Source organism: Cebus imitator, unplaced genomic scaffold (assembly GCF_001604975.1).
Source record: "Cebus imitator isolate Cc_AM_T3 unplaced genomic scaffold, Cebus_imitator-1.0 Scaffold183, whole genome shotgun sequence".
Classification (NCBI taxonomy): Eukaryota; Metazoa; Chordata; class Mammalia; order Primates; family Cebidae; genus Cebus; species Cebus imitator.
Window position 1 is genome coordinate 3,287,844 of NW_016107498.1, and position 19,756 is coordinate 3,307,599.

Here is a 19,756-nt window from a genome sequence, read left to right on the forward strand (position 1 = left end):
ATACAGGTGCGTGCCACCATACCCAGCTAATTTTTTTTTTGTAGTTTTAGTAGAGACAAGGTTTCACCATGTTGACCAGGATGGTCTTGATCTCTTGACCTTGCGATCTACCCACCTCGGCCTCCCAAAACTGTGGGTTTCTGAGTGTGGGGTGGGGACACTGTGTATCTGTTTCCTCCTCACGTGTGTTTTCTGTACAAACCCATAACAGTAGTCAAATAAGGGAAACCAACAAAGGATACAATGACCAAATTATATAGCTTCTGTTTTTTGTGGAAACTCTGAAAGAAAAACATAGCAATATTGAGAAAAATGCTTCAGAGGCAAACTTCTGAGGGGCATTTTTTATTATAAATTTAATATGGTTGATTAATGAAAAATCACAATGAAGTACCAAGAAAATGTTTGTCAATATAAAAATTTTAGCAGCATTTCCATAGTTTCAGGCTCCAACATTAGTCGCACCTCCTCCCTCCCGCTATCAAAAAAGAAGAGACTCCAATGGGCTAGAGTAGAGCCTGGTGTCCAGCTTTGCGTGGGCCTCAGAGAAATACTCCATCAGTGTCCAGCATTCCCCCTCCCTCCTGTCCCTGAATGTCAAAGCACAGAAAAAGCCTCCTTTGCACTGACACTTGAGACAAGCATCCATTCTTCAGGTTGCAAGGAGAACTAGGATGGAAACTGACACCGGACTTGACATGTAGTGCTCGGCCGCACGCCTTCACTGACACCTGTGCATTCTCTACTCTGATGACAAGGAAAGGCCACTGCAGGGTGGGCGGGATCTGGTGTGTGGTGGCGGTGGCGGCGGCACTGCTGGTGGGAGCCACGGTGTGGCGCATGCTGGGTGACGGTGCCGCCGCCACACGTGCTCCGGGGTGGGTATGATCAGTGAGGGGGAGACAGACAACATGAAAATATAACACTGGCCAACGATTCCCCTGCTTCTTTGGTACTTTCCAAAATTCTCTGATCAAAAAAGTATAAGGGAAGCACACCATTAAAAAATTACAGTTTTACGTATTTACAAAAGCAATGATGATATATTACACAAGAATCAATACACAGTATATGAACAAATCTTCAGTGAAAGCACTTGTGACCTCCCGTCCTGCTGTCATCCCACAGCGTGTGGCCTCTGATGGGTCGTGTCACCTGTCCTGAAGCTCGTTACCTTACAGTATATTAGAAGGGAAAAACATCATTTGGAAAAAAATTATTTTCCAATCTACACTTTCCTTTTAAAGGCTTAACATTTGCTATTGAAATAGCTATGTACAAGATTTATTGAATATTGACTTCTAGGCAATGATCTCCACTCCCATCTTGAATATGTTTGAAATAACACTACCTATTCTATGGATACAATATATATTTAATATATAAGTAACTGCACCACATTATATCACCACGATACCAGTTTAATACATATTATTATGTACAGTAGTTAAGTTAGCTTGGGAAGGTGAGTCTCCGCAGCCTGGGTGAATGGTGTGGGATGGAGCCTCCCTGAAGGGAGGCAGAGAGCTGGTCATGAGAGAGCCATGCACGGCCAGGATGTGTGTGTGCATGGCATGAGGTCACGTGTCTCCCACATGCCCACACCAGACCATCCTTTAGCTGTTTGCAGCTGGAAGAAGACAAATCACACATATGGAAGGATCCCATACATGAGAAGAGCCATGACAGCAGCACTGAACAGCCCGGCCACGGGGACAGTCACGAACCAGGCCACAAAGATGTTCCGAAAGAGGCGCCAGTCCACAGCCTTGCGGGAGCGGATCCAGCCCACCGCCACCACCGAACCCACCTGTGGGAGCACAGACATTGCAAAGTAAAAACAGGTGAGCCACAAAGTCTACACTCAACCAATGTACACAGGCTAATCTCAGAAACAAGCTCTAGTACGGCATTACCCGGTCCCCTACATTTGTTACAGCTTTTAAAATGGCTTAGATTTTAGGTAGAATTGTTTGGGGATTCTTCAGCATATAGCTCTTTACACAGTTCTTTTTTTTCCCCCCAAGACAGAGTCTTGCTGTGTCGCCCAGGCTAGAGCACAGTGGCACGATCTCAGCTCAAGTGAGAGATTGTGCATCCTCCATCTCCCAGGTTCAAGTGATTCTCTGGCCTCAGCCTCCCGAGTAGGGATTATAGGCGCACACCACCACCCTTGGCTAATTTTCATATTTTTAGTAGAGACAGGGTTTCACCATGTTGGCCAGGGTGGTCTCAAACTCCTCACCTCAAGCGATCCACCTTCCTCAGCCTCGCAAAGTGCTGGAGTGCAGTGGCGCAATCTCAGCTCACTGCAACCTCCTCCTCCACGGTTCAAGCGATTCTTCTGCCTCAGCCTCCCTAGTAGCTGGGATTACAGGCACCTGCCACCACGCCCGGATAATTTTTGTATTTTTAGTAGAGACAGAGTTTCGCCAGGGTGGCCAGACTGGTTTTGAACACCTGAGCTCAGGTGATCTGTCCGCCTCAGCCAAATATTGTTGATGCCATTTATCAGCATCTTGCTTGAAGATTTTTACAATTAATATTCATAGGTAAACATAGATTTCATTGTTTGTAATATTTTAAATTAGGTTTGTTATTAGGATTATTCAGTGTAAGCTATAGCACAGATGGGAGAGGTTTTCTAGTTTTGTTTTTTCCTCCTATGTTGTGGGGTAGTTTATATTGTGTAAGAGCTGCTTTTTTGTTTGTTTGTTTAAATCGAAAAGATCCTAATGAATTTATCTAGTCAGCAGTATCTTCCCCTGCCCCACCCCTAGCACCTTTTTGCTTTTTTACGTGAGAACAATCGTTTTTGGAGAACTCCCTTAATTTCACCCTATTGTTCTGGGTCAGATTTTTTTCTACTTCTCAGATCAGTATTTCTTTGCCACATATGCTGTTACAGAAAATAATTCACAGGGGTTTTCAAATTCTTAGCAAACAGCTGTGTGGTTTCTTTACCAATGGAAACAATTTTCTTTTTCTTTTTTTTTTGAGACGGAGTTTCACTCTTGTTACACCAGGCTGGAGTGCAATGGCGTGATCTCAGTTCATGCAACCTCCGCCTCCTGGGTTCAGGCAATTCTCCTGCCTCAGCCTCCTGAGTAGCTGGGCTTACAGGCACGCACCACAATGCCCAGCTAATTTTTTGTGTTTTTAGTAGAGACGGGGTTTCACCATGTTGACCAGGATGGTCTCGATTTCTTGACCTCGTGATCCACCCGCCTCGGCCTCCCAAAGCGCTGGGATTACAGGCGTGAGCCACCACGCCCAGCCCCACAGTTTTCTTCTCTATCTGTTGTTACAATGTCTTCCTCCTTCCCAACTTAATTCCATCCCTCTTTTCCTTGATGTGATCTGATATTTTATTAGTAGCTGCTGTCCTCTCCTCTTCTTATTTTGTTTTTAATTCATTTTGCTTTTATATTTCTTACAAGCTGTTTTCTCAGTTTTTATTGTCCTGGACTTTTTACAAAATCCTAATTTTAATACTTGGTTATTTTATTTTCTCTTTTATCAATTAAACCATTTAAATATATGAATTTTCAGTTGGGCATGGTGGCTTATGCCTGTAATCCCAGCATTTTGGGAGGCTGAGGCAGGTGGATCACCTGAGGTCTGGGGTTTGAGACCAACCTGGCCAACATAGTGAAACCCCATTTCTACCAAACATACAAAATTTAGCTGGGCGTGGTGGTGGCCTGTAATTCCAGCTACTTAGGAGGCTGAGACAGGAGACTCACTTGAACCCGGGAGGCAGAGATTGCAGTGAGCTGAGATCGCACCACTGCACTCTAGCCTGGGTGTCAAGAGCAAAACTCTGTCTCCCCAAAAATATATATATATGAATTTTCATCTTAGCATAGCTTTGGTTGCCACAGGTTTTGCTATTTGTATCCACTCACAGACATGCACATTTGGTTATTATTTTTTAAGAAAGCTATCATTGTATTTTTTTAAACTCCTTAATTCAATTGTTACCTTAAAAAAGCATTAAAAAGTCTCCACTGGGATACATTCTTATTTCAATATATAATTAATTTCTAGTTTGATTTTATTGTAATTAGAGATCATGGTTAGCAAAACTTCTATGTTTAAATTTTTTGTTTAATTTTAATTTTTAGAAAATACAGACAGGGTCAAGATGTCGACCAGGCTGGTTTCATACCTCTGGGGTCAATCCTCCCACCTCAGCCTCCGGAAATGCCGGGATTACAGGGGTAAGCCAGCCACCACAGCAGGCCTGCTTTTAAAGTTTTACAGGATTTTTACCATGGTCTTCTGATTTTTGGATTTATAAATGTTTCAGGATGCTTGACAGGAAGACATATGATCAGTAGGGTAAAAACTTGTACATACTTATTAATTATGATGCTCTAAATAACTGTTCAAATTCTTCATACTACCACATACCTTTTCTTTTTCTTTCTTTTTCTTTTTTTTTTTTTTTGACAGAGTCTTGCTCTGTCGCCCATGCTGGAGTGCAATGGCATGATCTTGGCTCACTGCAACCTCTGCCTCCCAGGTTCAAGCAATTCTCCTGTCTCAGCCTCCTGAGTAGCTGGGACTACAGGCACACACCACCACACCAGGCTAATTTTTGTATTTTCAGTAGAGACGAGCTTTCACCATATTGGTCAGGCTGGTCTCGAACTCCTGACCTCAGGTGAGCCACCCACCTCAGCCTCCCAAAGTGCTGGGATTACAGCCATGAGCCACCATTTCACATGGCAAAACCCCATTTCTACTAAAAATACAAAAATTAGCAGAGCATGGTGGTGCACACCTATAACCCCACCTACTCAGGAGGCTGAGGCAGAATTGCTTGAACCCAGGAGACAGAGGTTGCAATGAGCGAAGATTGCGTCACTGCACTCCAGACTGGGAGACAAAGCAAGACTCTGTCTCAAACAAAACAAATCTCTACGCACTTAGCCATCTACACTTAGAAGGAAGCCTAAATCAGTAACATCTACCTAGATAAATTCAAAAACTCATTTTAAACAATAGTTTTCATCTTATTTCCTGCCAAGTCCCCAGTTTTTCCCTACCGTCTGTTAGATGGCTCTAAGCAAGAAACTTAAAAAGCAAACACAGGATAATTATCCTGAAACTGATCCAATTCAACTATGACTCTATGTGGACATCAATACCCTTTGAATGTGTCCAGATTCATGGCCTCACTCACAGAGGGCCCCATTCTTCACGCCATCCCACGGCTCTCATAGTTCATCCCACATTTGCCATTTGGGGACTGTTGTGTGCAGGGGAAATATGTGATACGAGAGAGCAAGCATTTCCGGGTAATGACAACTGTGAACTCTCCCCAGCACTTCTATTATTTGGAATCTGATGAGAGCCATCTGCTCTCCAACTGCACTGCAAGCTCCTGAGAGCTGAGACTGTGTCCTTAGTGCTCACAGGGAATAGCTCTGGACTTTATCCAGAAGTGCAAGATCAGTGATATCAGACAAACTGACTAGAATCCAAGTTGTGACCTATTACAGATGGCACCCCGCTGCAGGCCCATGTCAGGGAGACCTGCTTTTTGTGCCAACAAGCTATCCTAACACTACCCATCACCAGCTCAACAAAAACAAAACTTATCACATGCTTGTACAGATATCTTAGGATAATGATAACATATACATCTATTCACTGTAAAAACTGGATATAAATCTCTTAGTTACACATTATTATAGTATAAATATCAATACGGTATTGGGGAAATCACACGTCAAGAGAATTTAAGAGTTTGGCTTTTTAAATAAGCATTTTATACTTCTCATCTATTCCTATAGTTTAGTGTTACTAGAGTTTAGTGTTATTAGCAAAATCAGTATTGTCCATTCCAACACTGTATGTAGTAAACATCTGTACGGACTAGACTGCTCATACAGTTAGCTACAAGCTAACTCATACAAGCTGGAAAAACCAAACCTGTGCTGGTTTTTCAAAAGCTCTTTCAGGCCGAGCACGGCGGCTCATGCCTGTAATCCTAGCACTTTGGGAGGCTGAGGCAAGCAGATCACCTGAAGTCAGGAGTTCAAGACCATCCTGGCCAACATGATGAAACTGCGTCTCTACTAAAAATACAAAAATTAGCTGGGTGTGGTGGCACGTGCCTGTAATCTCAGCTACCCTGGATGCTTAGGCAGGAGAATTGCTTGAACCCAGGAGGCAAAGGCTGCAGTGAGCCAGGACCATGCCACTGCACTCCAGCCTGGGTGACAGAGCAAGACTCCATCTCAAAAAAAAAGAAAAGCTCTTTCAACTGGTGCGGAACAGTCTGCCTGCCTTCAGCAGTCTTGCTTAAGGGTAGGTTAATCATTAAAAAGATGGCATTACATCTGTTTAAAAGCATTCCAAAAGACATATGATGAAAGTCACAAGCCCGTGTCCTTGGAAAGAATGTATTTAGTGACATGCGTCTCCTCTATGCTCCTACATAACACAGTAAATGGAACTGACATGGAGTTCGGGGAAGATGTCACTTTTCATTCCCTATAGTCTCGTATTGTTTATTTCAGTGAATATGTGCTTCTCTGGTAAGTTTTAAATAACCCATTTTAGGAAACTCACAATGAATGGGTAGCGGGCACGCCTCTTCCTGCCTGCCTTCCCTCCCCATGCTTGCCAGGTGGAGCCGGGGAGGAGGTCGTTGGCCACGCCGCCCACGTGGGTGCCTCATTTGTGCGGCTCCCTGGCTTTGTAACCTCAGGCACGTTACTTAACTTTCCTCTGCTTCAGTTTCCTCATGTGTGAAGCTGGGGAAGGTTCTTGGGGAGACTGAGGGGGCTCATGTTCACGGCGCCAGTGGAGTGCTTGCCTCAGCCACCCTTGGCCATGGTTGGGCGCCATGATGGTGCCAATGGGGACCTGAATAAGGAGGTGTGACCTGAGGTAAATATCTGAATCCTCCATCTATCACATGTGGCTGTGTGCACGTGGGAAGCGGCCCAGCTCTGAGGGAACCCAGTCTCCTCACTTGTGGACTGGGAGTTGACAGTTCCAACCCCACAGGCTTGCTGTGGAGAGGGAATGGCGCACCATGCATGTGGTGCTGAGCACAGTACCCAGCACTTCCTGATGATCAGTAAGTGGGGGTATATGAATACAGACGCTTTGTGGAAACTGAAGTGTTTCCATACATGATAGCAAAAAAGGAAAAAAACAAAACCTCTTTCCACTGAGGCTGATTCCTCATGCACAGAGCCCCAGCTTTGAAACACACTGCTGGGGCATTCCAGATGCTCTTGTGAGGGCCAGCTGACCTGGGTGTTTGAAGCACGAAGCTGCCTGCCTTTGCTTGGCGGTTTTTCTTTTCTTTTTTTTTTTTTTTTTTTTTTTTTTTTTTTTTTTTTTTTTTTTTTTTTTTTTTTTTTTTTTGACAGAGTCTTGCTCTGTCGCCCATGCTGGAGTGCAATGGCATGATCTTGGCTCACTGCAACCTCTGCCTCCCAGGTTCAAGCAATTCTCCTGTCTCAGCCTCCTGAGTAGCTGGGACTACAGGCACACACCACCACACCAGGCTAATTTTTGTATTTTCAGTAGAGACGAGCTTTCACCATATTGGTCAGGCTGGTCTCGAACTCCTGACCTCAGGTGAGCCACCCACCTCAGCCTCCCAAAGTGCTGGGATTACAGCCATGAGCCACCATTTCACATGGCAAAACCCCATTTCTACTAAAAATACAAAAATTAGCAGAGCATGGTGGTGCACACCTATAACCCCACCTACTCAGGAGGCTGAGGCAGAATTGCTTGAACCCAGGAGACAGAGGTTGCAATGAGCGAAGATTGCGTCACTGCACTCCAGACTGGGAGACAAAGCAAGACTCTGTCTCAAACAAAACAAATCTCTACGCACTTAGCCATCTACACTTAGAAGGAAGCCTAAATCAGTAACATCTACCTAGATAAATTCAAAAACTCATTTTAAACAATAGTTTTCATCTTATTTCCTGCCAAGTCCCCAGTTTTTCCCTACCGTCTGTTAGATGGCTCTAAGCAAGAAACTTAAAAAGCAAACACAGGATAATTATCCTGAAACTGATCCAATTCAACTATGACTCTATGTGGACATCAATACCCTTTGAATGTGTCCAGATTCATGGCCTCACTCACAGAGGGCCCCATTCTTCACGCCATCCCACGGCTCTCATAGTTCATCCCACATTTGCCATTTGGGGACTGTTGTGTGCAGGGGAAATATGTGAGAGCAAGCATTTCCGGGTAATGACAACTGTGAACTCTCCCCAGCACTTCTATTATTTGGAATCTGATGAGAGCCATCTGCTCTCCAACTGCACTGCAAGCTCCTGAGAGCTGAGACTGTGTCCTTAGTGCTCACAGGGAATAGCTCTGGACTTTATCCAGAAGTGCAAGATCAGTGATATCAGACAAACTGACTAGAATCCAAGTTGTGACCTATTACAGATGGCACCCCGCTGCAGGCCCATGTCAGGGAGACCTGCTTTTTGTGCCAACAAGCTATCCTAACACTACCCATCACCAGCTCAACAAAAACAAAACTTATCACATGCTTGTACAGATATCTTAGGATAATGATAACATATACATCTATTCACTGTAAAAACTGGATATAAATCTCTTAGTTACACATTATTATAGTATAAATATCAATACGGTATTGGGGAAATCACACGTCAAGAGAATTTAAGAGTTTGGCTTTTTAAATAAGCATTTTATACTTCTCATCTATTCCTATAGTTTAGTGTTACTAGAGTTTAGTGTTATTAGCAAAATCAGTATTGTCCATTCCAACACTGTATGTAGTAAACTGCTCATACAGTTAGCTACAAGCTAACTCATACAAGCTGGAAAAACCAAACCTGTGCTGGTTTTTCAAAAGCTCTTTCAGGCCGAGCACGGCGNTTTTTTAACTTATGGCTGGAATCTTAAAATCGTGAGTAAATATAAACGTGGGTGGCTGTGGCTGTCATGAGGGCTCATGTATTCCTCCTGCTGCCTAGAGCTCTGCCCCTACGCAGCAAACGCCAATGAGTTTTTCTCGAATGATGCCAATAAATGAACCTAGGAAACATCTGGAAGGAACTTTTGTTTAGTTGAGACTGGTGAGTGTGTCTGTACACAGAGGCTCACCGGAGCTATTTTAGAAGTATCTGTCTGTAGATACTGGGCAGAGTTGGGTGATGAGACCCGGGTTCTGGTCCTCCCCACCCTGGCAGCCTGTGGATCGCTCCCTGGAACTCCCGGAAGCCCAGCTTTCCTCACCACCACCAGGAGCCCTCTCTTGTCCAGCTCCAGGTTTCAGAGCATGGCACAGTGGTCAGTATCAGCAATTACCCCTCATGGGGAAATAAGGGCAATGTAGTCACTTTGAACATCATTTAAGGAACAAAACCAGAAACAATTCCACGGAAATGATTTTTGTTAATTTCTATTTCCAGTGTCAACCCCCAGTCCCCTGAATGGCTGGACTGAGTGGCAGGCTCCCAGGTGAGCCCATGGGTATGCTCAGAGCACATAGGAGGCCGATCAAACTCCACTGTGGAAACCAGGAGCGCAGCAGGTCAGTCCCAGGCAGGCCAGCCGTGGCATTTTGCCTTGGAAAAGCCAGGTCTGAACGAGGGATGGTGTTGTCCTGCCAACAGGAGGACGTTGGAGGGGCAGATGGAGGAACACAAGGTCCCGGCAGACGAGGAGAACCTGAGAGAGGCGCTTTGCACCACCACCTTCAGAGCGCTACCGCCTCCCTCGCGTGCGCTCGGTGGCTTTGGACCCACCCTAACGGCTTGGGGAAGGGCTCCCGGCTGGCAGGGGCCTACCTTGCAGTGCGTGGTGCTGACTGGGAGCCCGATGTTGGAGGCGATCACCACGGTGAAGGCGGAGGCCAGCTCGATCGTGAAGCCGCTGCGGGGGGAGCATGAGACACGTCACGGGCGCCCTTTTATCATCCTCCTGGACACCCTGCGGGCGCCAGAGGCTCGCCAGAACATTCTGGGGGGTGACTGCCGACTGCTGACTGGGCAAGATCGACTTTAACAGAACAAGGGGCTGCTCAATCGGCACCAAGGCTGCGCTTTCCTGCCACTGTCCCCAGCGGCCCGGCTTTCTGATACCTTTTCAAAGCCCACGCACGGCAGTCCCGTGGCCAGACATTCCTGCTGTGCAGTAAGATAGCCATTTCAAAAACGGAAAAGGAAAAGCTATGCTCTCATTTTAAAAATGCGCACTTATTACAAAAGAGTGTATTTCTCTCGGAGTACTAACTGTTCTTCAAACCAATCTTCTAAATTATCTTTTATTAAAATGAATTTCAAGTGAGAACCAAAAATTAGAAATTTAAAGTCTGTGTGTATATAGGACGATTCCTGAGCTGTTTTAGCTTTCTCTGCAGATGTAGAGCAGAGCTGTGTGATGGGGTTTGGGTTCTGGTCCTCCCCACCCCAGCTGCCCTTGGTTCCCTTCCTTTAACTCCCGAGCCTGTAGGAAAAGGAAACCTCCCATATGCTTTAAAAAGAGAGATTTCCCATCACAGATGGCTCCAAATTTTGGTCGTATTCTAAAAGTTCTGGAAGTTCCTTTAACCTCTGATGCAGCTGAAGGCTTATGTGGTTGAGAGACCACATTTAAAGCCTCCAGAGCTCACCCACGACGGCAGGGGACACCTCCCTGTCTGGCAGAGCAAGAGCTAAGGTAACCCCAGCAGGGTGGCCGCTGAGAGCTGGCATGGCCAGAGAACTTTCAGGAAAGATCGGCTCCAGGGCCTGCCGCAGTCTGTGCCCTCCCTGCTCACCTGCCTCTGGCCCCCAAGCTGGCTGAGGGTAGGCTTCTCCTCTCCTCCCTGCCTGTTCCGCTCTGTTACCCCTCCTTGTCTGCCCTTCCCTCTCAGGGACCCTTCCCACTCAGGGACCCTGTGGTCAGAGGCTGGGACACAGGGAGGGAGGAGGAGGGGAAATGGCATGCAAGGTGGGTCAGGGCCATTCTTGCCCACTGTCCCCTCCTCCGTGACCCACTACTGACTGCCAGTGTTGAGCTGGCCATTCAGACACAGCTGGGCAGCTCCACCCAGTCCTCGGATGACAAGCCTGCCCTGCCTGTCCACCGGCCCGGGCTTACCTGGATGGTGTGATGGGAGTGAGGTCCTTCCCCATGGTCTGGATCACTCTTCTCCCCCAGACCCAGAGGCCTGTGCAGATTCCAACTCCTCCGTAAAACAGCAGCCAGACGGGCGTAGCTGCTTCTTGCATTACCCCGCCTTGTCTGTAAATCAGCCACAAGGCTACCAGGGGACCAATGGCATTACTGGGAAAAAGAAAAAGAAAAAAGATTAACTACACATGCAAGCGGCACCATACATGATACAGGTGACTTTCTTTTACTGTGCTTCACTTTATCACACTCCACAGATATGATGTTTCTTCCTTCTTTATTTCTTTTTTTATTTTTTTGGAGATGGAGTCTCGCTCTGCCACCCAGGCTGGAGTGCAGTGGCATGATCTCAACTCACTACAACCTCCGCCTCCTGGGTTCAAGCAATTCTCCTGCCTCAGCCTCCCTCCCGAGTAGTTAAGAGGACTACAGGTGTGCACCACCATGTCCAGCTAATTTTTGTATTTTTAGCAGAGACAGGTTTTCACCATATTGGCCAGGCTGGTCTCGAACTCCTGACCTCGTGATCTGCCACCTTGGCCTCCCAAAGTGCTGGGATTGCAGGCGTGAGCCACTGTGCCCGGCCTTCCGGTATGATATTTTTTACAAATTGGAGGTTTGTGGCACCCCCACATCAAGCAAGTCCACTGGCGCGATTTTCCAGCAGTGTGTGCTTACGTCATGTCTCTGTCACATTTTGGTAATTCTCACAGTACTCCAAACTTTTTCATTATTATCATATATGTTGTAGTGATCTGTGATCAGTGATCTTTTATGTTACTATTATAATTGTTTTGGGGTATCATGAACTGTTACCATATGAGATGGCGAGCTTCACTGATAGATGCTGTGTGTTCTCCCTGCTCCACCGACCTGCCACTCCCCCGTCTCTCTCCATCTCCTCCGACCTCCCTATTTACTGAGATATTGCAATATTGAAATTAAGCCAATAAATTACCCTACAGTGGCCTCTAAGTGTTCAATTGAAAGGAAGAGTTGCATGTCTCTCAGTTTAAATCAAAAGCTAGAAATGATTAAGCTTAGTGAGGCTTGTCAAAATTGGAGACAGGTCAAAAGCTAGGCCCCTTGGGCCAAACGGTTAGCCAAGTTGTGAGCGCCAAGGGAAAGCATCTTGAAGGAAATTAAAAGTGCTACTCCAATGAACACATGAATAATAAGAAAGCAAAACAGCCATATTGCTGATATGGAGAAAGTGTGAGTGGTCTGGATAGAAGATCAAACCAGCCACAACATTCCCTTTAAGCCACAGCCTAATCCAGAGCAAGGCCCTAGTTCTCTTCAATTCTGTGAAGGCTGAGAGAACACAGGAAGCTGCAGAAGAAAGGCTGGAAGATAGCAGAGGTCAGTTCAGGAGGTTGAAGGAAAGAAGCCATGTTTGTAGCATAAAAGTACAAGGTGAGCAGCAAGTGCTGATGGAGAAGCTGCAGTGAGTTCTCCAGAAGATCCAGCTAAGATCACTGATGAAGGTGGCTACACTAACAGCAGATTTCCAATATAGAAGAAACAGTCTTCTATTGGAAGATGATGCCAGCTGGGACTTCTAGAGCCAGAGAGAAGGCAATGTCTGGCTTCAAAGCTTCAAAAGACAGGCTGACTCTCTTTTCAGAGGCTAATGCAGCTGGTAACTTTAGTTGAAGCCAATGTTCACTTACCATTCCAGAAATCCTATTGCTCTTAGGAATGACGCTAAATCTACTCTGCCTATGCCCTAGAAATGGAACAACAAAGTAAATTGAAGCTAATGCTCATTTACCATCCTGAAAATCCTAGGGCCCTTCCATTCTGCCTGTGCTCTCTAAATGGAACAACAAGGGCTAGATGACAGTACATCTGTTTACACATGGTTTACTGAATATTTTAAGCCCACTGTTGAGACCTACTGCTCAGAAAAAATATTAATATTTCAAAATATTACTGCTCATTGACAATGTACCTGGTCACCAGTGAGCTCTGATGGAGGTGTGTAAGGAGATGAATGTCGTGTTCCTGCCTGTGAACAGAGCATCCATTCTGCAGCCCATGGATCAAGGAGTAATTTGACTTTCAAGTCTTATTACTTAAGAAATACACTCTGTAGGACCGTAGCTGCCATAGATAGTGATTCCTCTGATGAGTCTGAGGATTCCACTGAAACCTTCTGGAAAGGATCCCCCATTCTAGATGCCATTAGAACATCTGTGATTCATGGGAGGAAGTAGAAATACCAACATTAACAGAAGTTTGGAAGAAGTTGATTCCAACCCTCGTGGATGACTTTGAGGCGTTCAAAACTTTAATGATGGAAGTCACTGCAGATGTGGTGGAAATAGCAAGAGATCTAGAAGTAGAGCCTGGCGATGTGACCAAACTGCAATCTCATGACAGAACTTTAACAGATGAGGAGGTGCTTCTTATGGATGAGCAAAGAAAGCTCCTTGAGATGGAATCTACTCCAGGTGAAGATGTTGTGAACATTGTTGAGATGACAACAAAGGATTTAGAATATTCTATAAACTCAGTTGATAGAGCAGAGGCAGGGTGTGACTGGATTGACTCCAATTTTGAAAGAAATTCTACATTAGGTAAAATGTTATCAAACTGCATTGTGTACTATGAAGAAATCTTTTGTGGAAGGAAGAGTTAATTGAAAACGGAAGAGTTAATTGAAAAGAGTGGCAAATTTCACTGTTGTCTTAATTTTAGAAATGGCGACAGCCACCCCAGCATTTAATCACCACCACCCTGATCAGTCGGCAGCCATCAACATCAAGGCCAGACCCTCCATCAGCAAAAGGATTATGATTCACTGAATGTTCAGAGGGTTGCTAGCATTATTTTTAGCAATAAAGTATTTTCAAATTAAGATATGTACATTGCTTTTTAGACATAATATTCTTGCGCATTTAACACACTACGGTATGGTAACATACAAACATAACTTTTCTATGCACTGGGACACCAGAAACTGTGTGTCTCACTGTATTGTGATACTTGTTTTATTGTAGGGGTCTGGAACGGAACCCGCAGTGTCTCCCAAGTATTCCTGTACATGGTGACTTTTGTCTTGAGCATAGCTCATCTTAGTGCATTTGAGGTTCACCTATACAACATAGTCATGATCAAAATGATTTTTTAAAAAATTTTGGTAAAAAGCATAACATAAAATTTACCATTGTAATCATTCTTATTTATAGTTTAGCAGTGTTAAGTATATTTACATTGTTGTGAAACAGATCTCCAGAACTTGTTCATCTTGCAAATGTGAAGCTGCACTCTTCAAACGAGTTCCCATGGCCCCTCCCCACAGCTACTGGCAACCGCCATCCGACTTTCTAGTTCTATGAATTTGACTGCTGCAGACAACTCATAGAAGGGGAACCATAAAGTATTTTTCTTTCTGTGATGGTTTATTTCACTTAGCATTGTGTCCTCCAGGTTCATCCATGTTACAGCAGGTGACAGGACTTCCTTCTTTTTTAAGGCTGAATAATATTCCACTGCACGCACAGGCACGTTTTGTTTCCATTCACCTGCCAGTGGCCATCTGGGTTGCTCTCCTCTCTTGGCTGTTGCAAACGGTGATGCTTTGAACGTGGGGTACAAATGTCTCTTTGAGACTCTGTTTTCAATTCTTCTGGATGTATACCCAGAAGCAGGAATGCTGAGTCATAGGGGAGGCGGTTACACCATTTAATTCGCACTAACAGCGCACAGGGTAACAATTTCTCTGTCCTTGACAACACTTGTTACTTTTTAAAAAATGGTAACCATCCTAATAGGTGCGTAATTTGTTGTTATTATTATCATATTGGGACAGAATCTCCCTCTGTCACCCAGGCTGGAGTGTAGTGGTGCAATCTCAGCTCACTGCAACCTCTGCCTCCTGGGTTGAAGCGATTTTCCTGCCTCATCCTCCCGAGTAACTGGGACCACAGGCGCCCACCACCAGGCCCAGCTAATTTTTGTATTTTTAGTAGAGGTGGGGTTTCACCATGCTGTCCAGGCTGGTCTTGAACGCCCAACCTTAGATGATCCATCTACCTTGGCCTCCCAAAGTGCTGAGATTACAGGCGTGAGCCACCATGCCCAGCCTATTAAGTCAATTAATTTTTTTTTTTTTTTTTTTTTTTTTTTAAAGTCTTGCTCTGTCGCCCAGGCTGGAGTGCAGTGGCGAGATCTCAGATCACTGCAACCTCCACCTCTGGAGTTCAAGTGATTCTCCTGCCTCAGCTTCCCGAGTAGCTAGGACTACAGGCACGCACCACCATGCCCACCTAATTTTTGTATTTTAGTAGAGGTGGGGTTTCACCATGTTGGCCAGGCTGACCTTGAACTCTGACCTCAAATGATCCACCCACCTTGGCCTCTCAAAGTACTGGGATTATAGGTGTGAGCCACTGCACCTGGCCAAAATTAATTTTTTAAACAACCAAGTTCACGACACAACAACCAAGTTCTTTTTTTCTTCCTTTTTTCCTAAAATTTCTATTTTCTCTGCCACCCCCTGCTGCTGGTACTACTAACATGAGCTGCCAGTTTTGGACAGACTGTCAGGCCCCATACTATGGGGTGCAATATTTTGCTAAGCATCCATCCCCACAGCCACCCTGCACAGCGGGCACTGTGGCTTCCGTCTTACTGATGAGGAAACCGAGGCCAGGGTCCCACCTCTGAGGCGGCAGAGTGGGCACAGCCCAGGCTCCTTCAGGCCCTCCCACCCTGTGCCTACGTTGCTCATGTCTGTCAGGCCCCCGGAGCCCATGAGACCCCGAGGTGCTCTTAACAGCTTCCCTGGCTCTTTTTTCCTCCCACAGCCAGCTGTGCAGACCGGGTGTCACTGAGTCACTGGAACTGGCTTCCAATTCAGCTTCGGTCTCCCTGTGTGACCCTGAGTGTCAGATCCCATCTCTGACAGATGCCCGCCCCTGGCTTAGAGGGGTCTTAGAGGGAGGGTGGGATAGCCCACGGCAGCTCAGTGCTGAGGCCTTGGGGCTCAACCTCGTGCTGAATGCATGGACGCCTCTTCTCACTCAGATGACTTCTAGAATGGTGCTTTCAGCAGATGCCCTCCCTGCTCCAAAGCCAAAACAGTCCCCATGCTGCAAGCAACTGCTCGGAATTCTACAATCACCCTGAGCAGCCACTGCCTAGTTGCTTTCTTTGAGCTGAAACACTGTGTGTGTGAGTACGTGTGTGTGAGTGTGCCTGTGTGAGCACACGTGTGTTTGAATGCGTGAATGTGACACTGTATTACTTTTCCATGGATATGTTTTTCTCATCTCCTTGTGTTTAAACTCCCAATGGACAGGGACCCAGTTCCTAGCGCTCTGCCAGTATCAGGCCTTCTGTAAAGAATGCTTGATGAGGAGGAGGAAGTGGGACAGCGTGGGGGCAGACAAAGTTACTAACATAGGACAGGGCACGCTGTCGCCAAGAAAATACCAAATAAAATATCACAGAAATGCCCATGTGATGCTGAGCAGAATAAAAGATGCACTCGTCTGCAGTGAGACTTCATTTATGAAGAGCAGAGACGCAGCTGCACATGGGGAGGCAGCGTGCGCAGCCCACGGGGAGTCACTGCTTGCAACAGAAGATGACAACAGCAGGGTCCCCTGAAACGTCAGTGGGCTGACCACGAGCAGAAATGCACAGAAACCGAGCGAGTTGGGAGCACCATCCTCATTACAGTACACAGGGGAAGCCTGGGAGGTTAGGAATTGTTTCCCCCCATTTTACAGATTGGGAAACAGACATCAGAAAAGCAAGTGACTTGTCTACACAGCTGTAAGAAGACAGCAGAGACCCAAACTTGGGGCTCTCGGGCCCCAGGAGGCTGCCCTGCTTCCTACATGCTGGGCCTGGGCATGGGGTGGGGAGGGTGGGGTCAAGGTTAGAGAGTCGTTAACTGCCCCTGTCCCTACACACTTATTTGCAGGATGTCTGTGACATTGTATGTGGTGTGACCTGCAGGCTCTGGCAGCAGCTCCAGCGGCTGCTCCATGCAGTGGGGAGAACTAGAGCCCACGAGAGGGGCGGAGCCTTCTCACTGGGTTAAAGATGCTACTGAAGGATGGCCAGGCGCGGTGGTTCACGCCTGTAATCCCAGCACTTAGGGAGACCGAAGGCAGGCGGATCACCTGAGGTCAGGAGTTCCAGACCAGCCTGGCCAACATGGGAAACCCTGTCTCTACTAAAAATACAAAAATTAGCTAGGCATGGTGGCACACTCCTCTAGTCCCAGCTGCTTTGGGAGGCTGAGACAGGAGAATCACTTGAACTTGGGAGAAGGAGGTTGCAGTGAGCCGAGATCTCACCACTGCACTCCAGGCTGGGGACCAGAGCGAGACTTCGTTATTAAAAAAAATAATTTAAATAAAATCACCTCCTAGGAAGTACTCCTCGAGGCCCGGTTTGGCATACCTACTCTCTTGCTGTTTCCTCAGTCCGGGTGCTCTGCCTCCCGCTGCTTGCCCTAGCAGTCCTCCATCCAAGTCACCTGCTCTGCACCCAGTCTGGCCTGACCTGAACCCCGGCACACATGCCCGCTGCCTGCTCGGCCTGAACAGCAGCATAGCGCACTGGCCGTGTCCAGGGTCTGCGTCATCCCTAAAAGGCGGCAGCTCCACTCTTGCCTTTGCCGAGGCCATGGCTCCTGTCCGGCATCAGCCTTTCCTTCTTCTCTCACATCCACGTCCAGCCCATCGCCCAAAAGCCAGTGGCCCTGTCAAACGTACCCTGCGTGGCCCCAGCTCACAGCTCCACAGCTTCCCTCTTGGGCCGAGACCTTCCTCTGTCCACTGGCCACGCGCTCTGCATCCTCGAACTGCAGACGCGCGGTCTCCGCTCGGCCCTCGCGAGACCTCCTAGCTCGTCCTGGAGGGCAGAGGTGTGCGTCTGCCTCAAGCCCCTGCACCTGCCATTTTCCTTCCTGCGGACGCCAAGTGACCACCCCTGCAGCTCCGTCATTGGCCAGCCCTTCCCTGGGTAGCCCAGGTCGCACGGCCACCCCTGCAGCTCCTGCCCTGTGTCTACCTTACTTTCCTGCTAATGCTGTCGCGGTCCCGTATGCAATGCTGACTTATGGATCTGTCCACCGCCTGCGCGCCCTACTCCAGGCAGGGGCTTCCATCGGTGCCATTCACTGCTGGATCCCGGCACTCGCACAGCGCTGGCGCCTGGCAGAGCCTCCGGGACCCTTGATGAATGAACGAATGAATGCACCCACCTCACATCATTGCCGCCGTGAGCAAAGGACCCAAAACAGGCGGTGAGGACCTGCAGGAAATGGAACAGTAGGTGCACCTCGGGCGCGTCCTTCTCCTCCTTCTCCTCCTCCGTGGGGTCCTCCCGCGGCTGGTCAGGGTCGGCCAGCTCCGACGCCAGCTTCATCTCCACGCCGCCCTCCTCCGCCTCGATCTCCGCCTCCGCCACCGCGTTGCAGTAGCTCGAGTAGCTGTCGTAGCGCAGCCTCTTTTTGGAGTAGGACACGGTGTCGCCTACCAACTTCTCGCTGTCCTCCGGGGCCGACGAGTCCGCGGCTCGGAAGGTGGTGTGCACCGGCAGCCCGCAGATGGCCGCAGTGTAGCACGTGTAGCTGTTGTTCCGGCGCAGCAGCCGGTAGCTGCTCTCCTGGGCTGGCTTCTCCTCTGGGCCCCTGTCGATGTGGATTTTATGCAGCAGGTCTTTGTAGAGCCCCGAGTCTTTGTGCACGGTGTGGTACACGTGACCGTCGCTCCTGGTGTGGCCGTCGAAGCCGAAGGTGCCGTTGGAGACGGGCGATTTCACAGAGCCATGGGTCATGGACAGGGCCCTTCCTGAAAAGGGTTAGAGAAGGTCTCATTTTCCAGCCTTGCCAATATAAAGTAAGGAAACACTCCCCACTGTTTCATGGCACTTATCTCTGGAAGGCTGGGGATGACTTATTAACATACACTATCTTCTCTAAGTTGGCCATAAAGGACATGTACTATGGTTACCATTCAAAAAATAATAAACGTAGAAACATACAACAGAAGGGCAAAACTAATAATGTGGTATTTTCAGAAAACATGTTAACTTCTCCTAAAAAGTGTCTTCCAGAAATTACTATGGCACTTGGCACTAAGAAATTCATCTTAGAAAAACTTCATAGGTAAGACAAAACCTACTTCATGTGAGGTGGATATTCCAGGTGCTTCTGTTTTGGTTTTGTCTTTGGAGGCAGGATCTCAGCTATGTCACCCAGGCTGGAGTGCAGTGGTGCAATCATAGCTCATTCCAACTCCAGGGCTCAAGTGATTCTCCTGCCTCAGCCTCCCAAGCATCTGGGACTACATACAGATGTGCACCATCATCCCGGCTAATTTTCTAGGTGCATCTTAAAAGGTCAGTCATACTGTCAAAGGCAGTATCTGAGATAAATCAGGCAAAACAAATTTGCTTTCTCTGGGCTACATCTGAGACTGTGCCTGTGGCAGGCAGGTGCCAGAACCCACCTTGCAGAGGTGGCAGCCACCGGGGCAGGCTTGGGCAAAGCTGTGCTCCCCTGGCACTGTCCATAAACATTAAGAGTCTAAAGGACACAGAATGGTCTGGATGTTTTCTTTTTTCTTTTCTTTTTTTTTTTTTTTTT

General features: G+C 47.2%; 1 protein-coding gene across 7 annotated transcripts in view; it reads right to left on the bottom strand.

Moving 5' to 3' along the window:
* Window positions 1–329: 329 nt before the first annotated feature.
* The window catches only part of SLC20A2 (solute carrier family 20 member 2), a 125,157-nt gene continuing 105,730 nt past the window's right edge, over window positions 330–19,756 (bottom strand). For all 7 annotated transcript variants that reach the window (XM_037744760.1, XM_017545959.1, XM_017545961.2 and 4 more), the window contains 4 exons: window positions 18,371–18,959; window positions 11,110–11,295; window positions 9,816–9,900; window positions 330–1,810 (listed from right to left, as the gene is read on the bottom strand). In XM_037744760.1, coding sequence (XP_037600688.1) covers window positions 1,646–1,810; window positions 9,816–9,900; window positions 11,110–11,295; window positions 18,371–18,959 — 1,025 coding nt within the window. In that variant the 3' untranslated portion in view covers window positions 330–1,645. The remainder of the gene's footprint in view (window positions 1,811–9,815; window positions 9,901–11,109; window positions 11,296–18,370; window positions 18,960–19,756) is intronic.